The sequence below is a fragment of the Octopus sinensis genome, linkage group LG30, assembly GCF_006345805.1.
Source record: "Octopus sinensis linkage group LG30, ASM634580v1, whole genome shotgun sequence".
NCBI lineage: Eukaryota > Metazoa > Mollusca > Cephalopoda > Octopoda > Octopodidae > Octopus > Octopus sinensis.
In genome coordinates this window covers 9127583-9148828 of record NC_043026.1, presented here as the reverse complement: position 1 = coordinate 9148828, position 21246 = coordinate 9127583, and the positions used below count along the sequence as shown (strand labels likewise).

At 38.6% G+C, this 21246-nt stretch overlaps 2 protein-coding genes across 2 annotated transcripts in view; one reads left to right on the top strand and one right to left on the bottom strand.

The window, feature by feature from the left end:
* Positions 1–9569, bottom strand: part of LOC115226790 (zinc finger protein 271-like) — a 29295-nt gene extending 19726 nt beyond the window's left edge. Inside the window, exons 1-2 of the mRNA XM_036515129.1 lie at positions 9520–9569; positions 9179–9409 (exon numbers count right to left, since the gene is read on the bottom strand). Coding sequence (XP_036371022.1) covers positions 9179–9409; positions 9520–9569 — 281 coding nt within the window. The remainder of the gene's footprint in view (positions 1–9178; positions 9410–9519) is intronic.
* Positions 9570–9580: 11 nt separating this feature from the next.
* LOC118768499 (zinc finger protein 253-like) lies at positions 9581–21032 on the top strand (the record flags this gene model as incomplete). The annotated part of the gene is made up of 3 exons (XM_036515128.1): positions 9581–9766; positions 19778–20142; positions 20895–21032. Coding segments are annotated over 3 exons (597 nt in total), but the record flags the coding sequence as incomplete, so codon positions are not given.
* Positions 21033–21246: the final 214 nt, after the last annotated feature.

Sequence of the window (21246 nt, the reverse complement as noted above, 5' to 3'; positions counted from 1 at the left end):
CAGATTGGGGATCTTTTCGGTTTGACCGGCAGATTTTTAAAATAATTTCTTTGTAAACTAAACACTTTTAAACTTCGTATACTGGTAGAAAGTGTTTATAAAACATTTTTTTCTTGGCTTTCTTGAGAAAAACTCTGTAGTTTGTAAGCCTAATTAGTTGCTTAATTTTTGCATTTCGGCAATTTCAACCAATCAATGACGTCTATTGAGGTGAATACAATTTCTGCCGTAGTTTGTCAAAAACTTCCTGCACAGATACACACATTACATATTATATATTCGTTTAAGAAACAGATTGGGGATCTTTTCGGTTTGACCGGCAGATTTTTAAAATAATTTCTTTGTAAACTAAACACTTTTAAACTTCGTATACTGGTAGAAAGTGTTTATAAAACATTTTTTTCTTGGCTTTCTTGAGAAAAACTCTGTAGTTTGTAAGCCTAATTAGTTGCTTAATTTCTTGCATTTCGGCAATTTCAACCAATCAATGACGTCTATTGAGGTGAATACAATTTCTGCCGTAGTTTGTCAACAACTTCCTGCACAGATACACACATTATACATATTATATATTCGTTTAAGAATCAGAATGGGGATCTTTTCGGTTTGAACGGCAGTCTTTTAAAATAATTTTTTTGTAACTAAACACTTTTAAACTTTGTATACTGGTAGAAAGTGTTACATAAAACATCTTTTTCTCTTGGCTTCCTTGAGAAAATTCTGTAGTTTGTAAGCTATTTGTTGTTTAATTGTTTGCATTTCGGCAATTTCAACCAATCAATGACGTCTATTGAGGTGAATACAATTTCTGCCGTAGTTTGTCAAAAACTTCCTGCACAGATACACACATTACATATTATATATTCGTTTAAGAATCAGAATGGGGATCTTTTCGGTTTGGACGGCAGTTTTTTAACATAATTTCTAGGTAATTAAAAAATTTTAAACTTCGTATACTGGTAGAAAGTGTTACATAAAACAGCTTTTCCTCTTGGCTTTATTGAGAAAATTCTGTAGTTTGTAAGCTATTTGTTGCTTAATTTCTTGCATTTCGGCAATTTCAACCAATCAATGACGTCTATTGAGGTGAATAAAATTTCTGCCGTAAACATTTTTTGGCGGTGTCATATCAATGTGTATTGAAATTATATTCACCTCAATAGAGGTATGCAAGGCAACTGTCTGAATGCCATGGAAGGTGGGGTGACTACTCCATAATAGGGTTCCCTCACAGGAACCCAATAAAGATAATCGATACACTGAGTGTCTTCACCCCAACCCTACGATACATGCAAGTAAGCAAACCAATAGATCTGGCTTCAAAGAAAATACTCTTTTACTTGTTTCAGTCATTTGACTGCGGCCATGCTGTAGCACCGCCTTTAATCGAGCAACTCGACCCCGGGACTTATTCTTTGTAAGCCCAGTACTTATTCTATCGGTCTCTTTTTTGCCGAACCGCTAAGTAACGGGGACATAAACACACCGGAATCGGTTGTCAAGCAATGCTAGGGGACAAACACACACACACACACATATACATATATATATATATATATATATATATATATATATATATATATATATATATATATATATATATATATATATATATATATATATATATACATATATACGACGGGCTTCTTTCAGTTTCCGTCTACCAAATCCACTCACAAGGCTTTGTTCGGCCCTAGACTATAGTAGAAAACACTTGCCCAAGGTGCCACGCAGTGGGACTGAACCCGGAACCATGTGGTTGGTAAGCAAGCTACTTACCATAGAGCCACTCCTGCGCCTATATGTATGTGTCATATACATATATACGACGGGCTTCTTTCAGTTTCCGTCTACCAAATCCACTCACAAGGCTTTGGTCGGCCCGAGGCTATAGTAGAAGACACTTGCCCAAGGTGCCGCGCAGTGGGACTGAACCCGGAACCATGTGGTTGGTAGACAAGCTACTTACCACACAGCCACTCCTGTTATTTTCCACCCACAAAAATAAAGAAATAATTTTTTTTTACATAATCCTTTCTACTAAAGGCTTCTTCTTCTTCTCACCCTTTTCAAGCCTAGCCAGGCTCATGGGCCCTGTTTCCCGGTTTTTGTGGCGTATGTGTTCCCCCCAGCTGGACGGGACGCCAGTCCATCGTAGCGTTACTCATGAAACAGGAAGAAAGAGTGTGAGGAAGTTGGGGCGAAAGAGCACAACAGGGGGTCGCCCCCCCCCCCTGCCGGAGCCTTGTGAAGATTTATGTGTCTTCGCTCAATAAACACACACAACGCCCCCGGTCTGGGAATCGAAACCGCGATCCTTCGACCGCGAGTCCGCTGCCCTAACCACTGGGCCATTGCGCCTCCACTTCAACTAAAGGCGCAAGGCCTGAAATTTAGGGGGAAGGGCTTAGTCAATTACACCCCTTCCTCCAGTATTTCACTGGTACTTAATTTATCGATCCCGAAAGGATGAAAGGCAAAGTCGACGTCGGTGACGAGTCTCTTTCACAATGCTAAGCATTAAATTTTACTCCCCATATAAATTCTACAATATAAGTACAGCACCGACTTTTCGGATCCTGGTGGTCCGAAACCTCTTATAATCCGCACTAATTTATCAGCATCAACTTCAAATTTCAGCAGCCGTATCTATGGTAACAGCTGAGTTGCATGAACACACCGTCGAGTCAAAACCAAAGATTGCCATCAACACCATACGAACGTATTTAGAAAGACTTTCTCTCCCGTCCCATTTCATCCCAATTTTATTTATTTAAAAAAAGTTTTTTGGCAAAAAACCCCCGTTTTTGGATACAGAGGTTCCAGAAAATTGCCAAAAATCAGCATTATGAAATTTTGCCCCCTTTTACCCCCCAATTTCGTCATTTCTGACTTTGTTCCCTAACCCTAACCCCTAACCGTAACTCTAAAACCCTAAAAGCCTAACCCTAACCTTAAAACCCCAACCGTAACCCTAAAACCCTAACCCTAACCCTAAAACCATAACCCCAACCCTAACCCTAACCGTAACTATAAAATTTTTGTAATTTTTTTTTCAGAATCATTTATAAAAATAATTACTAAAAAGGTTAAAAATGAAGAAATTAGGGGTGAGAGAGGGGTAATTTCAAAATCCCGATTTTTGCCATCTTTTTTTTTTTTTTCAGATTCATGCACTCCGTCGTCGAATTAAAAAAAAAAAGCGGGATTTGGGGATGGGGGTATAAAAGGAAGTCCTGCCATACCAATTTCTTTACTACCCACAAGGGGCTAAACATAGAGGGGACAAACAAGGACAGACATAGGTATTAAGTCGATTACATCGAACCCAGTGTGTAACTGGTACTTAATTCATCGACCTCGAAAGGATGAAAGGCAAAGTCGACCTCGGCGGAATTTGAACTCAGAATGTAGCGGCAGGCGAAATACCTATTTCTTTATTACCCACAAGCGGCTAAACACAGAGGGGACAAACAAGGACAGACATAGGTATTAAGTCGATTACATCGACCCCAGTGCGTAACTGGTACTTTATTTATCGACCCCGAAAGGATAAGAGGCAAAGTCGACCTCGGCGGAATTTGAACTCAGAACGTAACGACAGACGAAATACCTATTTCTTTATTGCCCACAAGCGGCTAAACACAGAGGGGACAAACAAGGACAGACATAGGTATTAAGTCGATTACATCGACCCCAGTGCGTAACTGGTACTTTATTTATCGACCCCGAAAGGATAAGAGGCAAAGTCGACCTCGGCGGAATTTGAACTCAGAACGTAACGACAGACGAAATACCTATTTCTTTATAACCCACAAGCGGCTAAACACAGAGGGGACAAACAAGGACAGACATAGGTATTAAGTCGATTACATCGACCCCAGTGCGTAACTGGTACTTTATTTATCGACCCCGAAAGGATGAGAGGCAAAGTCGACCTCGGCGGAATTTGAACTCAGAACGTAACGACAGACGAAATACCTATTTCTTTATTGCCCACAAGGGGCTAAACACAGAGGGGACAAACAAGGACAGACATAGGTATTAAGTTGATTACATCGACCCCAGTGCTTAACTGGTACTTAATTTATCGACCCCGAAAGGATGAAAGGCAAAGTCGACCTCGACGGAATTTGAACTCAGAACGTAGCAGCAGACGAAATACCGCTAAGCATTTCGCCCGGCGTGCTAACGCTTCTGCCAATTCACCGCCCATACCAGTTAACTACCAGGGTCCAGGTAATCGACATACGTACCACCCCGCCCCCGAAATTGCTAGCCCCGTGTCAAAATTTAAAACAAGGATTTAATACGAGACACATGCGCACTAAACGTATTTCCGCCTCCATTCATTACGTTACGACAAGCATTAGATGTCTGATGCCAGAATTTCTCTCAATTCACTCCCAAACACATTTATAATACATTTCTCTCCCACCTGATGCACTCATAACAACAACAACACCATCCTTTATAAAGACATTTCCGTGAGTATTAAACAACGAAAACATTTAACCTTTCAATACTTTGTGAATCAGATTTTGTTCCACATTTGGCTGCTATTTCTAGCTATGGCGGCAACCTCCTACACGCTCCATCGTTTCTTCTTTAAGTTTGTTTGTTGTGTGTTTTAGGTGGAGAAATGTTCTTAAAATAAACTCCAACCACAGAAATGGGTACTACTAGCGAACAGTGGTCCCTGTTGTCGCATCCGAGCTAGCTAGTCGTGACTAGTCGATCCTACAACGACTACCTAGCAAAGTGAATAAAACACAAAATATATAATTTTTTGGCAATCTTTCGTCTCTAGTAGACCTTTCCGTCGATTTCCGTAAAAACCTTTTATTATTTTACATATGGGCTTGCGGGAACTTTTGAAGTAATGAGAGCGAAAGAGACTAAGAGAAAGCGATTGTATGACGAGGGAAGTTCTTTTGAAGTTACCGTGCATGGAAAGCATTGATGTACATGTGTGTGTGTGTATGTGTTTGATGGGGTGTGGGAGACAGACAGGGGGTTGTGTAAGTGAAGTGCTTCTGTTAGTGTGTGTGAAGAGACAGAGTAATGTGTGAAAGAGAGAGATAACTGAAATTTTTTACTCGGTGTATGTGTATATGTATGTATATTACTTCAAAAGTTCCCGCAAGCCCATATGTAAAAAAAAAAAAAAAATTTTACGGAAATCGACGGAAAGGTCTACTAGAGACGAAAGATCGCCAATTTTTTTTTTACACAAAGTAAATAAATTTTGTTAAACAAAGTAAATAACGCAAAATCACAAAGGATCGACTAGTCATGACTAGCTGGCGCGTGTGCGCGCACCGGGACCACTGTTCGCTAATAGTACCCAGAAATGTTAAGACACCAATGCTTTATTATAATTTGTCGATATAGGGAAGTGGACGTAATTAGTAAGCGGGGCAAAATGAGTAATTCCTCATTTCCTCCTACACGCTCCATCGTTTCCACGTTCGTTTGTTGTGTTTTAGTTGGAGAAATATTCCCAAATAAGCTCCAACCAAAGAAATGTTGAGAAACCAATGTTTTATTATAATTTATCGAATGTTGGTTTCTTGATAGCAGGTAGGTGTCAAAATAGGTAAGTGGGGCAAAATGAGTAATTTCTCCTTATTTTATTCCTTACCTGTTTGGAAACGTTATATTGCGAGTACTGCTAATTTATATTTTACGACTGAAAATTGGTCGTCGCAGTTGTTAAAGATGCAGTCCGGAACAGTCAGTTGGCAGGTCTTTTTTTTATTTTCCAGAGATTTTTGCCTCATCTTTCAACCCGATTCTAATTGAGGTTTGCTAATTAAAATATCTGAATGATGTTCAGTGTTTAAACATCAATATTCGTTTCTCTGTTGAATTGTTGGATTCCAAGTCAATTTTTTTTACCCCAGACAATTATGGAAAATAATGTTTAAGGTGGGGCAAAATCAGTAATGTCTAATTTCCATATTTTCTTATTAACCTCAAGGTGTTAAAAAGAAGAAATTATTAAGTTCTCTGTAACAAGTTAATTAAACTTAATCACCGACATTTATCACGAAGAGATCATTAAGAAGCTATTGATAATATTTTATACTCTTTTACGTGTTTCCGTCATTTGACTGCGGCCATGCTGGAGCACCGCCTTTAGTCGAGCAAATCGACCCCGGGGACTTATTCTTTGTAAGCCCAGTACTTATTCTATCGGTCTCTTTTGCCGACCCGCTAAGTGACGGGGACGTAAACACACCAGCATCGGTGTCAAGCAATGCTAGGGGGACAAACACAGACACACAAACACACCCACGCATATATATATACATATATACGACAGGCTTCTTTCAGTTTTCCGTTTACCAAATCCACTCACAAGGCTTTGGTCGGCCCGGGCTATAGCAGAAGACATTTGCCCAGATGCCACGCAGTGGGACTGAACCCGGAACCATGTGGTTGGTAAGCAAGCCCACTACCACACACCACTCCGCGCCTATGTTGATTTTTTTTTTTTTTTTTAGTCGACTTCATTAATTTCTCATCATTTGCAATTATTTTCTGTTCTTTTTTCATTTGAAGTATGCATTCTTTCGATATTACTCGACAAAATCAAAACATTTACTTCGGGTATTTCCGTGGGTTGTGGAGTATAGATTTTAAAACTTGAAGAAAAAAAGCCTTGCATATTCGTTCTTTACCTGTTTCGTGTGTGTGTGTATGTAAAATCCGCAAATTTCAAGCAAAAACAGAATCAAACTGGGCGATGTTTCGGTTGTCGTAGCCACGTTTCCGTCGATTTTTCCGTAAAAAATGTAAACACTGAATCGGCCATACATACATACATACATACATACCTACACACACACACCACACATACACACCGAGTAAAAATTTCAGTTATCTCTTTCTTTCACACATTACTCTGTCTCTTCACACACACTAACAGAAGCACTTCACTTACACAACATACTGTCTGTCTCCCACACCCCCATCAAACACACACACACCACACACACACACACACATGTACATCAATGCTTCCCCTGGAAGATAACTTCAAAGGAAACTTTCCTCGTCATAAAATCGCTTCCTCTTCGTCTCTTCGCTCTCATACTTATGTAAAAAAATAAAAGTTTTTTACGGAAATCGACGGAAACTTGTGCTACGACAACCGAAACATCGCCTCGAACTGTCATTTACTTCCACGGAAATACCCGAAGTTTTGATTTTTGTCGAGTTTATCTCGAAGAATGCGAACGGCAATCAACCTATATACTTAACTTTTTATTTCGAATTTTTATGAAGTCTAGGATAGATATTGATGAGCCCTATGGTCCTTGTAGGAAGTAAGAAATGTGTTGTTACTTGTAGGGTTAGCTCTTTAGCATTTAAAGTGGCCATACCTGGTCCAAATTTTCTATCTATCTTACGGTCAAATAGCCAGAGTTGGCCTCTTGCACCTACCCTACAATGTCATTCTAAATACAAACAATCATATAGTAAAAACTTGAAAGCTGTGAGATAATGTAAGACAAGTTGAAAATAATGTGAATAAATAAACATCACATTCGACAGAATAACCTGCATGGTAAAGGGTTCAGTCACCACTCACAGAGAAAAGGTTTTCTCATGTATGAATACGCTTGTGAGAAGTTAAGGCACTACTATGAGAGAATGATTTGCCACAGCTATCACAGGGATATGGCTTCTCTCCTGTATGAATACGCTTGTGTTTAGTCAAAGAAGGATTTACAGAAAATGATAGACCACAGATATCACAGTGATATGGCTTCTCTCCTGTATGAATACGCTTGTGATTAGTCAAAGAAGGACTTACAGAAAATGATATAGCCACAGATATCACAGTGGTATGGCTTCTCACCTGTATGAATACGTTTATGAGTAGTTAAAACGCTACTCCGAGAGAATGATTTGCCACAGATATCACAGGTATGGCTTCTCACCTGTATGAATACGTTTATGATAAGTTAAAGCGGTGTTGCGAGGGAATAATTTACCACATATATTACAAGAATTGGTTTCTCTCCTGTATGAATACGTTTATGATAAGTTAAAGCGGGTTGTTGTGCGAGGGAATGATTTACCACATATATTACAAGAATATGGTTTCTCTCCTGTATGTGTACGTTTGTGAGAAGTGAGAGAACTACTATGAGCGAATGATTTACCACATATATTACAAGAATATGGTTTCTCACCTGTATGTGTACGTTTGTGAGAAGTTAAAGTGGTGCTGAGAGGGATGATTTACCACATATATTACAAGAATATGGTTCTCTCCTGTATGTGTACGTTTGTGAGAAGGAGAGAACTACTTCGAGAGTATGATTTTACCACATATATTACAAGAATATGGTTTTCTCCTGTATGAATACGCTTGTGACTACTTAAAGCAGCTGGTCGGAGAAGGAGGATTTAGCACAGACATCACAGTGATATGGCTATCTCCAGTATGAATACGTTTGGTTGTAGTCAAGTTATAACTTTGAGAGAATGTTACCACAAAATCACAGCCAAATCGCTTTCCCCTGTATGAACAATCGGGTGTGAATTAAGCACTAAGGTTAGAGAATGATGTACCACAGACACACAGTGAAAGGCTTCTCTCCTGTATGAATACGTTGTGTACAAGCAATTTGGAACTTTCACGAATGATTTACCACAGACATCCACAGTGGTATGGCTTCTCTCCTGTATGAATGCGTTGTGTTTTGATTCCTCTAGGGTACTTCTATGAGAGAAAGATTATTACAGACATCACAGTGATACGGCTTCTCTCCTGTATGGAAACGTTTGTGATTAGTTAATGTGTCATTTCGGGAGAATGATTGACACAGATATCACAAGAATATGGTGTCTCTCCTGTATGAATAAGCTTGTGAAGAGTCAGATTACTACTTACAGAGAAGACTTGTTACAGAGGATTTGCAAGCAATGGGCTTTCTCACCGTATGAATACGTTGTGAGAAGTTAAACTTCTTTTTGCTTGGAGAGCGACTTGCCACAGATCTTACAGGAATATGGTGTCTCAAACTGTGAATAGATTTGTGAGTAACAAGACACCCTTTTGAGAGAATTTTACTACAGCTGTTACACTGATATGGTCTTCTTCCCTGTATGAATACGCTGTGGAGAAATGAAAACACTTCGGCAGAGAATGATTTACCACCAGATGACACAGTGAAATGGCTTCTCCCCTGTATGAATACGTTTAGAGTAGTTAGGGTATTCAGGTGACAGAAAGATTGTTACAGATGTTGCAGTGATATGGCTTCTCCCCTGTATGAATACGTTTATGAGAGTTAGCTGACTACTGACAGAAAAAGATTTGTTGCAGATGTCACAGTGATCTTGGTTTCTGCTCCTGTGAACACGTCTGTGAGCAGTCAAAGAACTGCTGCTAGAAAATGATTTACTGCAGATATTACAAGAATATGGTGTCTCTCCTGTGTGAATACGTTTATGATCAGTTAACTATTACGGTGAGAGAATGCTTTACCCCGCTTTCACCAGTGAAATGGCTTCTCTTGTATGAACACGTTGGTGTGAAATCCAATCATTCTTTTCCGCGAATGATTACCACAAACATCACAGTGTGAAATGGTTCTATCGGTATTGTAATATCTGTGGTAAATCATTCCCTCGCAATTGTGCTTTGACTGATCATAAACGTATTCATACAGGAGAGAAGCCACATCACTGTGACATCTGTAACAAATCTTTCTCTGCCAGCAGTAACCTAACTACTCATAAACGTATTCATACAGGAGAGACACCATATCACTGTGATATCTGTGGTTTATCATTCTCCAGAGTAGCGCTTTAACTGGTCCACAAGCGTATTCATACAGGAGAGAAGCCATATCCCTGTGATATCTGTGGTCTATCATTTTCTGTAAGTAGTGCTTTAATTAGTCACAAGCGTATTCATACAGGAGAGAAGCCATATCCCTGTGATGTCTGTGGTAAATCGTTCTCTCAAAGTAGTGCCTTAACTTCTCACAAGCGTATTCATACGTGAGAAAAGCCTTCTCTCTGTAAATGGTGACTAGACCCTTTATATTGAAGGTGAAGAAGACCTACTCTGAGTAGTAGGATCTTAAATCAATATTGCTGGTTTGAATGCTAAAGGTGTTAACCCTAGAAGGTACCAATATTTTCTTTCCTCTTACAAAGACCATAACAGTAATTTTTGACTGTCATTGAAAATCTTATTTAATACATTATATTTTAAATATCAGCAAATGCAGTTGAAATAAAGGAATTTGAAAATACATTCTTTTAGCATTTATTTACATGTGAAAAATATATATCTATGCACATATACTTGATATGATGCTCATGATTGCACATTCAATACAGTTGTAGAAATTAAAAGTAATAAGCAGAATTGGTGAAAAATGACCGCTCGGTACTTCTGGTGTTAACTAAATGTGTATCTATTCATATAGATGTATGACTATCAATGTGACATTCATAAGAGCAATAAGCTTTTGATCTCCTCCTAAATTGGTGATAGTGTTCTGGGCTTTCTCCATGGCAATAACCAAGCTACTCATCAGGGAATTGCTGTAATTGCCAAAGCTCCTTTTAGGCCAAAGAAAGAAAAGGGACACTCTTTAACTATAAATGTATTCACAATCTCCCAACTCTATAGTTTATGTCACCACATCTCAGGTAACTTACCTGTGGGATATTTTTTTTCAATAAAAGCAATTTCCTCCAGATTTTGAATTTGTCTTGCATGAATTTTGTTATGAAACTATTAAAACCAGTAGAGTATGGTTGTGTGGTAAGAAGCTTGCTTCTGGTCTTATTACGTGGACATGTTTTTTGTGCTCCATACTATTAGCGTTGGATTTGTGTTGTTATTGCATATATATATATATATCTATATATATATATGTATGTATGTATATATATATATGTTGTGAATCTTGCTTGCATGAAGTGGATTCGATCCACCATAGCCAAATTTAAATCAACACTGCTACAGAACTGTTCCCACGGTGGAACAATGATTTTTCTCCGACCGAGCAGCAGTTTTTACATTTTCCAGATGACTTTAGCTAGGCCGAAATAATGTCTTCACCACTTGACCCTTTCTAACCTCTTCTACTTCACCAAAAGCTAGAATAGATAACAAGACTACCAACTAAATCTATGTTCTAAATGATATATATATCCTTCTGGATAGTTATAAAGCAAGAACATCCCAAGCAAAAATCAGTTAGTCACTCCGGTGACAGCTCAGTGAGAACGAAGTCTGGCTGACCAGCTAGAACATTGGCCAGAGGGAGGATTGAAGTTTACTGCCAGCAACTGTGACACAACGTCCCTCACCCTACAACTCTCACTAACTCAAATTCTGTTCTCTTACAACATCATTCTATCTCTCTCTGGAATTACTACCAAACAATGAAGAGAACCCAAACTCAAACATTCTACCGCATCTAATTTTCGCATGTCTTTGGATGTATGAAAACCTGCCCGTCGAGGCAAGGTATTTGTAACGTAACGACAAATAAACATTTCCTAAAAACTTCATGCATTGTCTATCTTTCACATCTTACGGTATGCAATAACAATAACTTTTTATCGTCATAACTGCGAAAGAGAGACACAAATAAGAAAGAAGAAAACAAAGGACCACTGATGAGGTAACAGGAGTGTGACGAAAGAACTCTGGCCGAAATAAGATTAAGGTTAATGTAAAAAAATAAATAACACCAAATATATAGTGTGTGTGTTTTTATTGGCTAAACTGGCAAAATGACCATTCCGAAATATAACAATATTAATAATATTTACCAATCAATAAAAGCCGTTACATGAATCGATAACTGGTGTTCGTGCTAGCGGGGTGCAAAGAGCACCATCCGAGTGTGATCGCTGACAGAGCGGCTAACCGGCTCCTGTGCCAGTGGCACTTAAAAGACACCATTCGAGCGTGATCGTTACCAGAGTTGCCTTACTGGCACTTGTGCCTGTGCTAGTAGGGTGTTCAGAGCACCATCCGAGCGTGATCGTGGCCATCTGGCCTCCATGCCGGTGGTACGTAAAAAACGCCATTTGAGTGTGATCGTTACCAGCATCATCGCCTTACTGGCACCTGTGCTATGGCATGTGTAAAAGATTCGAGCGATTTTGTTGCCATAGTACGCCAGCCCCCCACCCCCCGCCTGACTGGCCCCCGTGCCAGTGCACTTAAAAGCACCCACTACACTCTCGGAGTGCTTGGCATTAGGAAGGGCACCCAGCTGTAGAAACTCTGCCAGATCAAGATTGAAGCCTGGTGCAGCCATCTGGTTCACCACCCCTCAGTCAAATCGTCCAACCCATCCTAGCATGGAAAGCGGACGTTAAATGATGATGATGTACGAGCATACAATGAATGTTGGTTATGAGCAACTTAGCTATTCAACAAAAGAGATCGACAGAATAAGCTCGAGGCTTAACAGAAAATAAGTGCTAGAATCGATTCATCTGAATGAAATCTCTTTTAGGTGTTGCCCCAGCATGGCTGCAGTCAAATGACTGAAACAAGTAAAAGAGTAAAAAGAGAGTTTAATATTGGACCTGTTGAAGTGGGAGTGTAGAATACGGTTGAGAAGATTACAGCCCATGGAAGTGGTGTGTGGTGATGAAGTTATTCCAACATGCATAGTCATTATAGGCCATATCCTTGTGTGTGTATATATCATAATCATCATTTAATGTCTGCTTTCCATACTGGCATGGGTTGGGCGGTTTGACTGAGGACTGGTCAGCCAGGAGGCTGCACCAGTCTCCAGTGTATAAATTAATATATCATATATATGACTAACCCATGGATGCACGGAAGATGGATGTTAAATGATGATGATATAAATATATATAAAGCATAAGTTGTCTGTGTATGGCAGGTTTGGTGGCCTTCAACTAACACTATCTCCTCCGAGACCCTGCAGCGCAAGTTGACCAAAATTGAGATTATGATAGAAGAAGGCTGGCTCTTCATTCCGTAGAAGGAAAAAGTCAAATCGGACCATGTTAAGACCAAAAATTATTTACATCAAAAAGGCGCTTTTTTCCATGAAAATTCCTATTTTTTTACGATGTTTTGACTGCTGTATCACCATTTTTTGGTGTATTTCAACCAGAAAAATGTTCACTTAAAGAGAATAACAAGCTACATAATGCAAAATTTTTACTTTACAAAAATTCCAATTCTAAAGGGTCGAAACATACCTGAGCAATGCCGGGCGATACTGCTAGTATATATATAAAATCTTATAACAATTCTGTTTGTGTGGTGGTCTATAATGGCAGTGCATGGTCATTATATCAGATTTTCTTAGGGAGAAGGGAAAAAAAAAGGATCAATGGGATTTACCCATCCATAGTGACACACATCTCAAAATAAAAGTTGAAATTTCAGAAAGAAATTTGTCAATATGTATATATATATATAAGCCAACGAGATTTCTTTAATTTTTGCTATTAAATTCCGATATAATCTAATCTGTGCACTCTTCTGAAACTTATGAGAAAACAAAACAGACTTTGGCAAATTTTCAGAAACTTTCCTCACACTTCCGGAAAAAGGTTTTTTTTTTTTTTATAAAATCCGACATCTGAATCGTATTTATTGAAAATTTCATTAAAAATGATCGTTTTTTCTGGCAGTTATGAAGTAACAAATCTGAAGGGGGGGTCATTTGGGTAGGTATGCCCTAATTCCGTTAAGGTCTACTTTGCCTTTCACTATTTTGGGGTTCCATAAAATATATACCTATTTCTTTATTACCCACAAGGGGCTAAACACAGAGGGGACAAACAAGGACAGACAAAGGTATTAAGTCGATTACATCGACCCCAGTGCGTAACTGGTACTTAATTTATCGACCCCGAAAGGATGAAGGGCAAAGTCGATCTCGGCGGAATTTGAACTCAGAACGTAACGGCTACGCATTTCGCCCGCTGTGCTAACGTTTCTGCCAACTCGCCGCCTTTCCATAAAATAAATACCAGTTGACTACTGAGGTCCAAGTAATTGCCTCCGACTTCTGAAGCGTATTTATTGAAAATTTCATTAAAAATTATCCTTTTTTCTGGCAGCTACGAAGTAACAAATCTGAGGTGGGGCTCATTTGTGTAGGTATGCCCTAATTCAGATCTTTCCGGTTTGAACGGCAGTTTTGAACATAATTTCTAGGTAACTAAAAAATTTTAAACTTCGTATACTGGTAGAATGTGTTTATAAAACATCTTTTCGTCTTGGCTTTATTGAGAAAATTCTATAGTTTGTAAGATATTTGTTGTTGTTTACTTCAATTTCTGCAATTTCAACCAATCAATGACGTCTATTGAGGTAAAAAAACAAACATTCCGTGCCGTATGAATATGTCCCTCGTTTAAGAAACAGATTGGGTTTATTTACATTTGTGAAGAAAAAAAGATACCCTTCCCCCACCCCTAACCCTTACCCTAACTAACCCTAAAACAGATTGAAATGCAATAGATCGATACTAGGGTCATAATTATGGGTGACAATTTCATATGACACCGCTAGAAAAAAACTGCCGTTCAAACCGAAAAGATCCCCTAATTCCGTTAGGGTCTACTTTGCCTTTCGCTATTTTGGGGTTCCATAAAATAAATACCAGTTGACTACTAGGGTCCAAGTAATCCACTTATGTACCACCCCTTCCCCCGCAACTGCTGGCCTTGTGCCGAATTTTGAAATTATACGCATGCGCATTAAACACACTTCCGCTTTCATTGATTAGATCAGGAGAAGCCAGAATTTCTCTCAATTCACTCCCAAACACATTTATAATACATTTCTCTCCCACCTGATGCACTCATAACAACAACACCATCCTTTATAAAGACATTTGCGTAAGTATTAAACAACGAAAACATTTAACCTTTCGATACTTTGTGAATCAGATTTTGTTCCACATTTGGCTGCTATTTCTAGCTATGGCGGCAACCTCCTACACGCTCCATCGTTTCTTCTTTAAGTTGTTTGTTGTGTGTTTTAGGTGGAGAAATGTTCTTAAAATGGTTAATATAGGGCGTAACAAGTATCAGAAAATCAAAAAAAAAAGTGTGTAATAGGTGTAAAACAACTTCCTATGAACGAATATGAAAAAAAAAATTCGCGCACGCGAAAGGGGGTGGGGGAGAGGCCTCGGAAAATTCACATTCCAACCACGGAAATGTTGGCATTCCTTCGATTTAACTCGACAAAATCAAAACACTTCGCTTCGGGTATTTCCGTGAGTTGTCAAGTATGGATTTTAAACTCGAAGAAAAAAAAAGGGGCGATCCTTCGGTATAAGTACACACGTGGCTTTGTTTACATTTCTGAAGATAACAGAAGCCCTTTTCTCCGACCCTTAACCCTAAACCGCATATATATATAAAAAAAAACCCCCACTTTCTTGAAATGTATCCGGTACCTATACCGAAGTTACGCCAAAAAGGTGTATACCTATACCGAAGTTACGCCAAAAAGGTGTATACCTATACCGAAGTTACGCCAAAAAGAAGCCTTGCATATTTGTTCTTACCCGTTTCGTGTGTGTATGTAAAAATCTGCAAATTTCCAAGCAGAAAACAGAATTGAACTGTCATTTGCTTCCACGGAAATACCCGAAGTGAAATGGTTTGATTTTTGTCGAGTTATACCGAAAGAATGCCGAAATGTTGAGAAACCAATGCTTTATAATCTATTGAATGTTCGTTTCTGCATATAGAGGAGACAAGATTAGTAAGCGGGGCAAAATGAGTAATGTCCCATTTCTCCCTGCGTCTTTGGAATTATTATTTTATAGGTATCGTTACTAACGAACAGTGGTCCCGGTGCGCGCACTCGCGCTAGCTAATCGTAAGTAGTCGATCCTATAACGACTTGCGCGTGTTTGTATTTCAAGGCTGATTACATACTCTTTAACTTCTTTCAGTCATTTGACTGCGGCAATGCTGGAGCACCGCCTTTAATCAGGCAACTCGACCTCGGGACTTATTCTTTTGTAAGCCCAGTACTTATTCTATCGGTCTCTTTTGCCGAACCGCTAAGTGACGGGGACGTAAACACACCAGCATCGGTTGTCAAACAATGCTAGGGGGACAAACAGACACACAAACATATACACACACATACATATATATATATATACATATATACGACAGGCTTCTTTCAGTTTCCGTCTACTAAATCCACTCACAAGACATTGGTCGGCCCGAGGCTATAGCAGAAGACACTTGCCCAAGATGCCACGCAGTGGGACTGAACCTGGAACCATGTGGTTGGTAAGCAAGCTACTTACCACACAGCCACTCCTATCAAAGAAAATTAAATAATAGTTTTTGAACAAAGTAAATCATTTTTTAAACTAAGCAAATAAATTGGCGTAACTTCGGTATAAGTACCGCATAAATTTCGAGAAAGTGTTTTTTTTCATATATGGGTTGTTAGGGTTAGGGTTAAAAAATTAGGTTTAGGGTTAGGGTTAAAATGTCGTAGGGTCGACTATTTACGGTCTAGCTAGCACGAGTGCGCGCACCAGGACCATTGTTCGCTAGTAGTACCGTATTTACGACTGAAAATTGGTCGCCAGAGTCGTTGAACTTGTAGTTCGAATCATTGACTAATCGCAGATCCTTTTATTTTCAAGAAATTTTCCCTCAACTTTCAACCCGACTGTAATTCAGGAAGGTTAATAAGATATCTGGATGATGTTTCGTCTTTAACAATCAATATTCTTTTCTCTCTTCTATTCTCTGTCTGAGGTTAATTGACTTAGTCAAGAAGCGATGGATAATCTTTTATTCTGGGTATTTTTTATTTAGTTGATCTTCATTAATTTCACATCATTTGCATTTTTTTCTCTGAAACTAAGCGCTCAATGTATTTATGTGTGTTTGTGCATATATATATATAGTATTATTATATGTAGAAAAATACAAACTTGGACAAGAATGCAAAACACTTAGAAAACGATATATATATATATATATATATTCGAAATCGAAATTGAACCAATCCTATGACTGGCATCTGGCAGATGCCAGGACCCCTGGACTGGAGATACGTGAAAAGCACTATCCGAATCGTGGCCAATGCCAGCGCCGCCTCGACTGGCTTCCGTGTCGGTGGCACGTAAAAAACACCATCCGAATCGTGGCCGAAGCCAGTGCCGCCTTGACTGGCTTCCGTGCAGGTGGCACGTAAAATGCACCAATCCGACCGTGGCCGATGCCAGCCTCGCCTGCCTCCAGTGCAGGTGGCACGTAAAAAGCACCCACTGCAATCACGGAGTGGTTGGCATTAGGAAGGGCATCAAGCTGTAGAAACATTGCCAGATAAGACCGGAGCCTGGGGCAGCCTTCTGACTTCCCAGATCCCCGGTCGAACCGTCCAACCCATGCTAGCATGGAGAACGGACGTTAAACGATGATGATGATGATGATATATATATATATATAAACCAGCTTAGTGAAGAAGAAGAAACCAAACCAAACCAAACTGATCGAATCGACGCGAAGGCACTCAGTCATACAATAGTGTAATAAATAAAATATATGCATACATACAAACATATATGTACGTACCTACATCTACATGTATATATACATGCATATATAAATATATATACGTGAGTACAGGACACCATTTTTTTAACAACAAAAAAACAGAGTACAAGACAACTACACAAGGAAAAATCCCCTTCATCAGCTGTCCCTAGTTCAACTCTAGCTTGTTTCGAAGGTGAGGACAGAACACGTCTCGTCGAACTAGTCCTTCCTGTGAAAGAATTAAATAAAATATACACACACATATATATGTGTGCGTGCGTGTATCATTTTTTGTTGGCCCATCAACATTTAACAACCAGTATTGGTGTGTTTATATCCCCGTAACTTAGTGGTTTAGCAAAAGAGATTGATAGAATAGGTATCAGGCTCATAAAATTTGATTGACTAAAGCCCTTTAAAGTGATGCTCCAACATGGTAAATTTTAATATGTAGAACTTACCTCTATGGAAATGTTGAATCTGTATTTTTTTAAGTAACCTCTATATCTTACACTGTTGTTTCTTTATTGTTTCAGAATATCAGATGACATTGGCATAACTGAAGATACATTCTCATTATTTATCATCTTTTAAAGACCAAAATGAAAATATTGTACAGAACAGATATATAAGATTGTTTCTATAAATCTATGGCAGAATTCCTCTGATATATTTACTCTGAATTGTGTTATTAGCAAACCTTCTGGACATCACTGGCTGGAGTGTCTACAAGATGTGTCTCTTTGCAAATTAAACTTGGATAAATTTACTAACGTGTTTTGGGACAAAGGTAACACTGGACAGAACTACAGCAGTCGAAATACTTGCAAACAAAAGACTATAGAAGTACAAAGAAGAAAACATATATATTTATATATATATATTGTGAATTTTGAAGAATAACAGTGGGAAACTAAAGGATTTGACTTCTCCAGAAGATAAAGGGGAGATAAAAATTGTCACATGACTGATGTCTATAAAAAGGCTTTCTTTCAAAGGAGCAGCTTGAATAAGCACAAACGTGTTCATACAGGAGAGAAGCCATATCAATGCAATATCTGTAGTAAATCATTCTCTCAAAAGGGTCCACTTGAATATGCACAAACGTATTCATACAGGGAAGATGCCATATTCCTGTAATATCTGCAGTAAATCATTTTCTGGCTGCAGTGCTTTAGCTGACCATAAACGTATTCATACAGGAGAGAAACCATATCAGTGTGACGTCTGTAACAAATCTTTCACGGTAAATTGTAACCTAATTAATCACAAACGTATTCATACAGGAGAGAAGCCTTATCAGTGCAACATCTGTAGCAAATCTTTCTCTCTAGGAAGTACCCTAACGAAGCACAAACGTATTCATACAGGTGAGACACCATATTCCTGTAATATCTGTGGCAAATCGCTCTCAAGCAAAAGCAGTTTAACTTCTCACAAACGTATTCATACAGGTGAGACACCATATTCCTGTAATATCTGTGGCAAATCACTCTCAAGCAAAAGCAGATTAACTTCTCACAAGCGTATTCATACAGGAGAGAAGCCATATCAGTGCAACATTTGTAGCAAATCTTTCTCTCTAGGAAGTACCCTAACGAAGCACAAACGTATTCATACAGGTGAGACACCATATTCCTGTAATATCTGTGGTAAATCGCTCTCAAGCAAAAGCAGTTTAACTTCTCACAAACGTATTCATACAGGTGAGACACCATATTCCTGTAATATCTGTGGCAAATCACTCTCAAGCAAAAGCAGATTAACTTCTCACAAGCGTATTCATACAGGTGAGAAGCCATATCGCTGCAACATCTGTAACAAATCTTTCTCTCTAAGAAGTACCCTAACTAATCACAAACGTATTCATACAGGAGAGACACCATATTCTTGTGATATCTGTGGTAAATCATTCTTCCGAAATGACACCTTAGCTAAACATAAATATATCCATACAGGAGAGAAGCCATTTCACTGTGATGTCTGTAACAAATCTTTCTCTCTAAGAAGTACCCTAACTAATCACAAACGTTTCCATTCAGGAGAGAAGCCATTTCTCTGTGATGTCTGTAACAAATCTTTCTCTCTAAGAAGTACCCTAACTAATCACAAACGTATTCATACAGGAGAGACACCATATCCTTGTGATATCTGTGGTAAATCATTCTATCAAAGTGGCTACTTAGCTACTCATAAACGCTTCCATACAGGAGAGAAGCCATATCACTGTGATATCTGTGGTAAATCATTCTCCGTGAGTTCTAACTTAACTGAACATAAATATATTCATACAGGAGAGAAGCCATTTCACTGTGATACCTGTGGTAAACTGTTCTCTACAAGTAGTTCCTTGACTGTACACAAACGTATTCATACAGGGGAGAAGCCCTATCACTGTGAGATCTGTAGTAAATCATTCTCTAATCGAAGTGCTTTAAATTCACACATACGTGTTCATACAGGGGAGAAGCCATTTCGGTGTGACATCTGTGGTAAATCATTCTCTCGAAGTGATAAGTTGTCTAACCACAAACGTATTCATACTGGAGAGAAGCCGTATCACTGTGATATCTGTGGTAAATCTTTCTCTAACCAAAGTGCTTTCATTTCTCATAAACGCATTCATACAGGAGAGAAGCCATATCAGTGTGACATCTGTAGTAAATCATTCTCTGACCGAAGTGCTTTCAATTCTCACAAACGTACACATACAGGAGAGAAACCATATTCTTGTAATATCTGTGGTAAATCATTCCCTCGCAATTGTGCTTTGACTGATCATAAACGTATTCATACAGGAGAGAAGCCACATCACTGTGACATCTGTAACAAATCTTTCTCTGCCGCAGTAACCTAACTACTCATAAACGTATTCATACAGGAGAGACACCATATCACTGTGATATCTGTGGTTTATCATTCTCTCAGAGTAGCGTTTTAACTCGTCACAAGCGTATTCATACAGGAGAGAAGCCATATCCCTGTGATGTCTGTGGTAAATCATTCTCTCAAAGTAGTGCCTTAACTTCTCACAAGCGTATTCATATACGTGAGAAAAGCCTTCTCTCTGAAAATGGTGACTAGACCCTTTATATTGAAGGTTACTCTTTCGAATGTGATGTTTGTTTATTCACGTTATTTTCAATTTGTCATACATTCACAGCAAATTACCACACAGCCACTCCTGCATCTATGTGTGTATTTTCAGAATGACATTGTTGGGTAGGTGTAAGAAGCCGACTCTGATTAGGTAGGATATTAAATCAAATATGGCTGGTTTGAATGCTAAAGGGTTAACACTAGAAGTACCAATATTTCTTTCCTCTTACAAAGACCATAACAGTAATTTTTGACTGTCATTGAAAATCTTTATTTAATACAATTTATTTTAAATATCAGCAAATGCAGTGAATAAAGGATTTGAAAATACATTCTTTTAGCATTTATTTACATGTGAAAAATATATATCTATACACATATACTTGATATGATGCTCATGATTGCACATTCAAGACAGTTGTAGAAATTAAAAAGTAATAAGCAGAATTGGTGAAAAATGACCACTCGGTACTTCTGGTGTTAACTAAATGTGTATCTATTCATATAGATGTATGACTATCAATGTGACAATTTATAAGAACAATCAGCATTTTGAGCTCCTCCTAAATT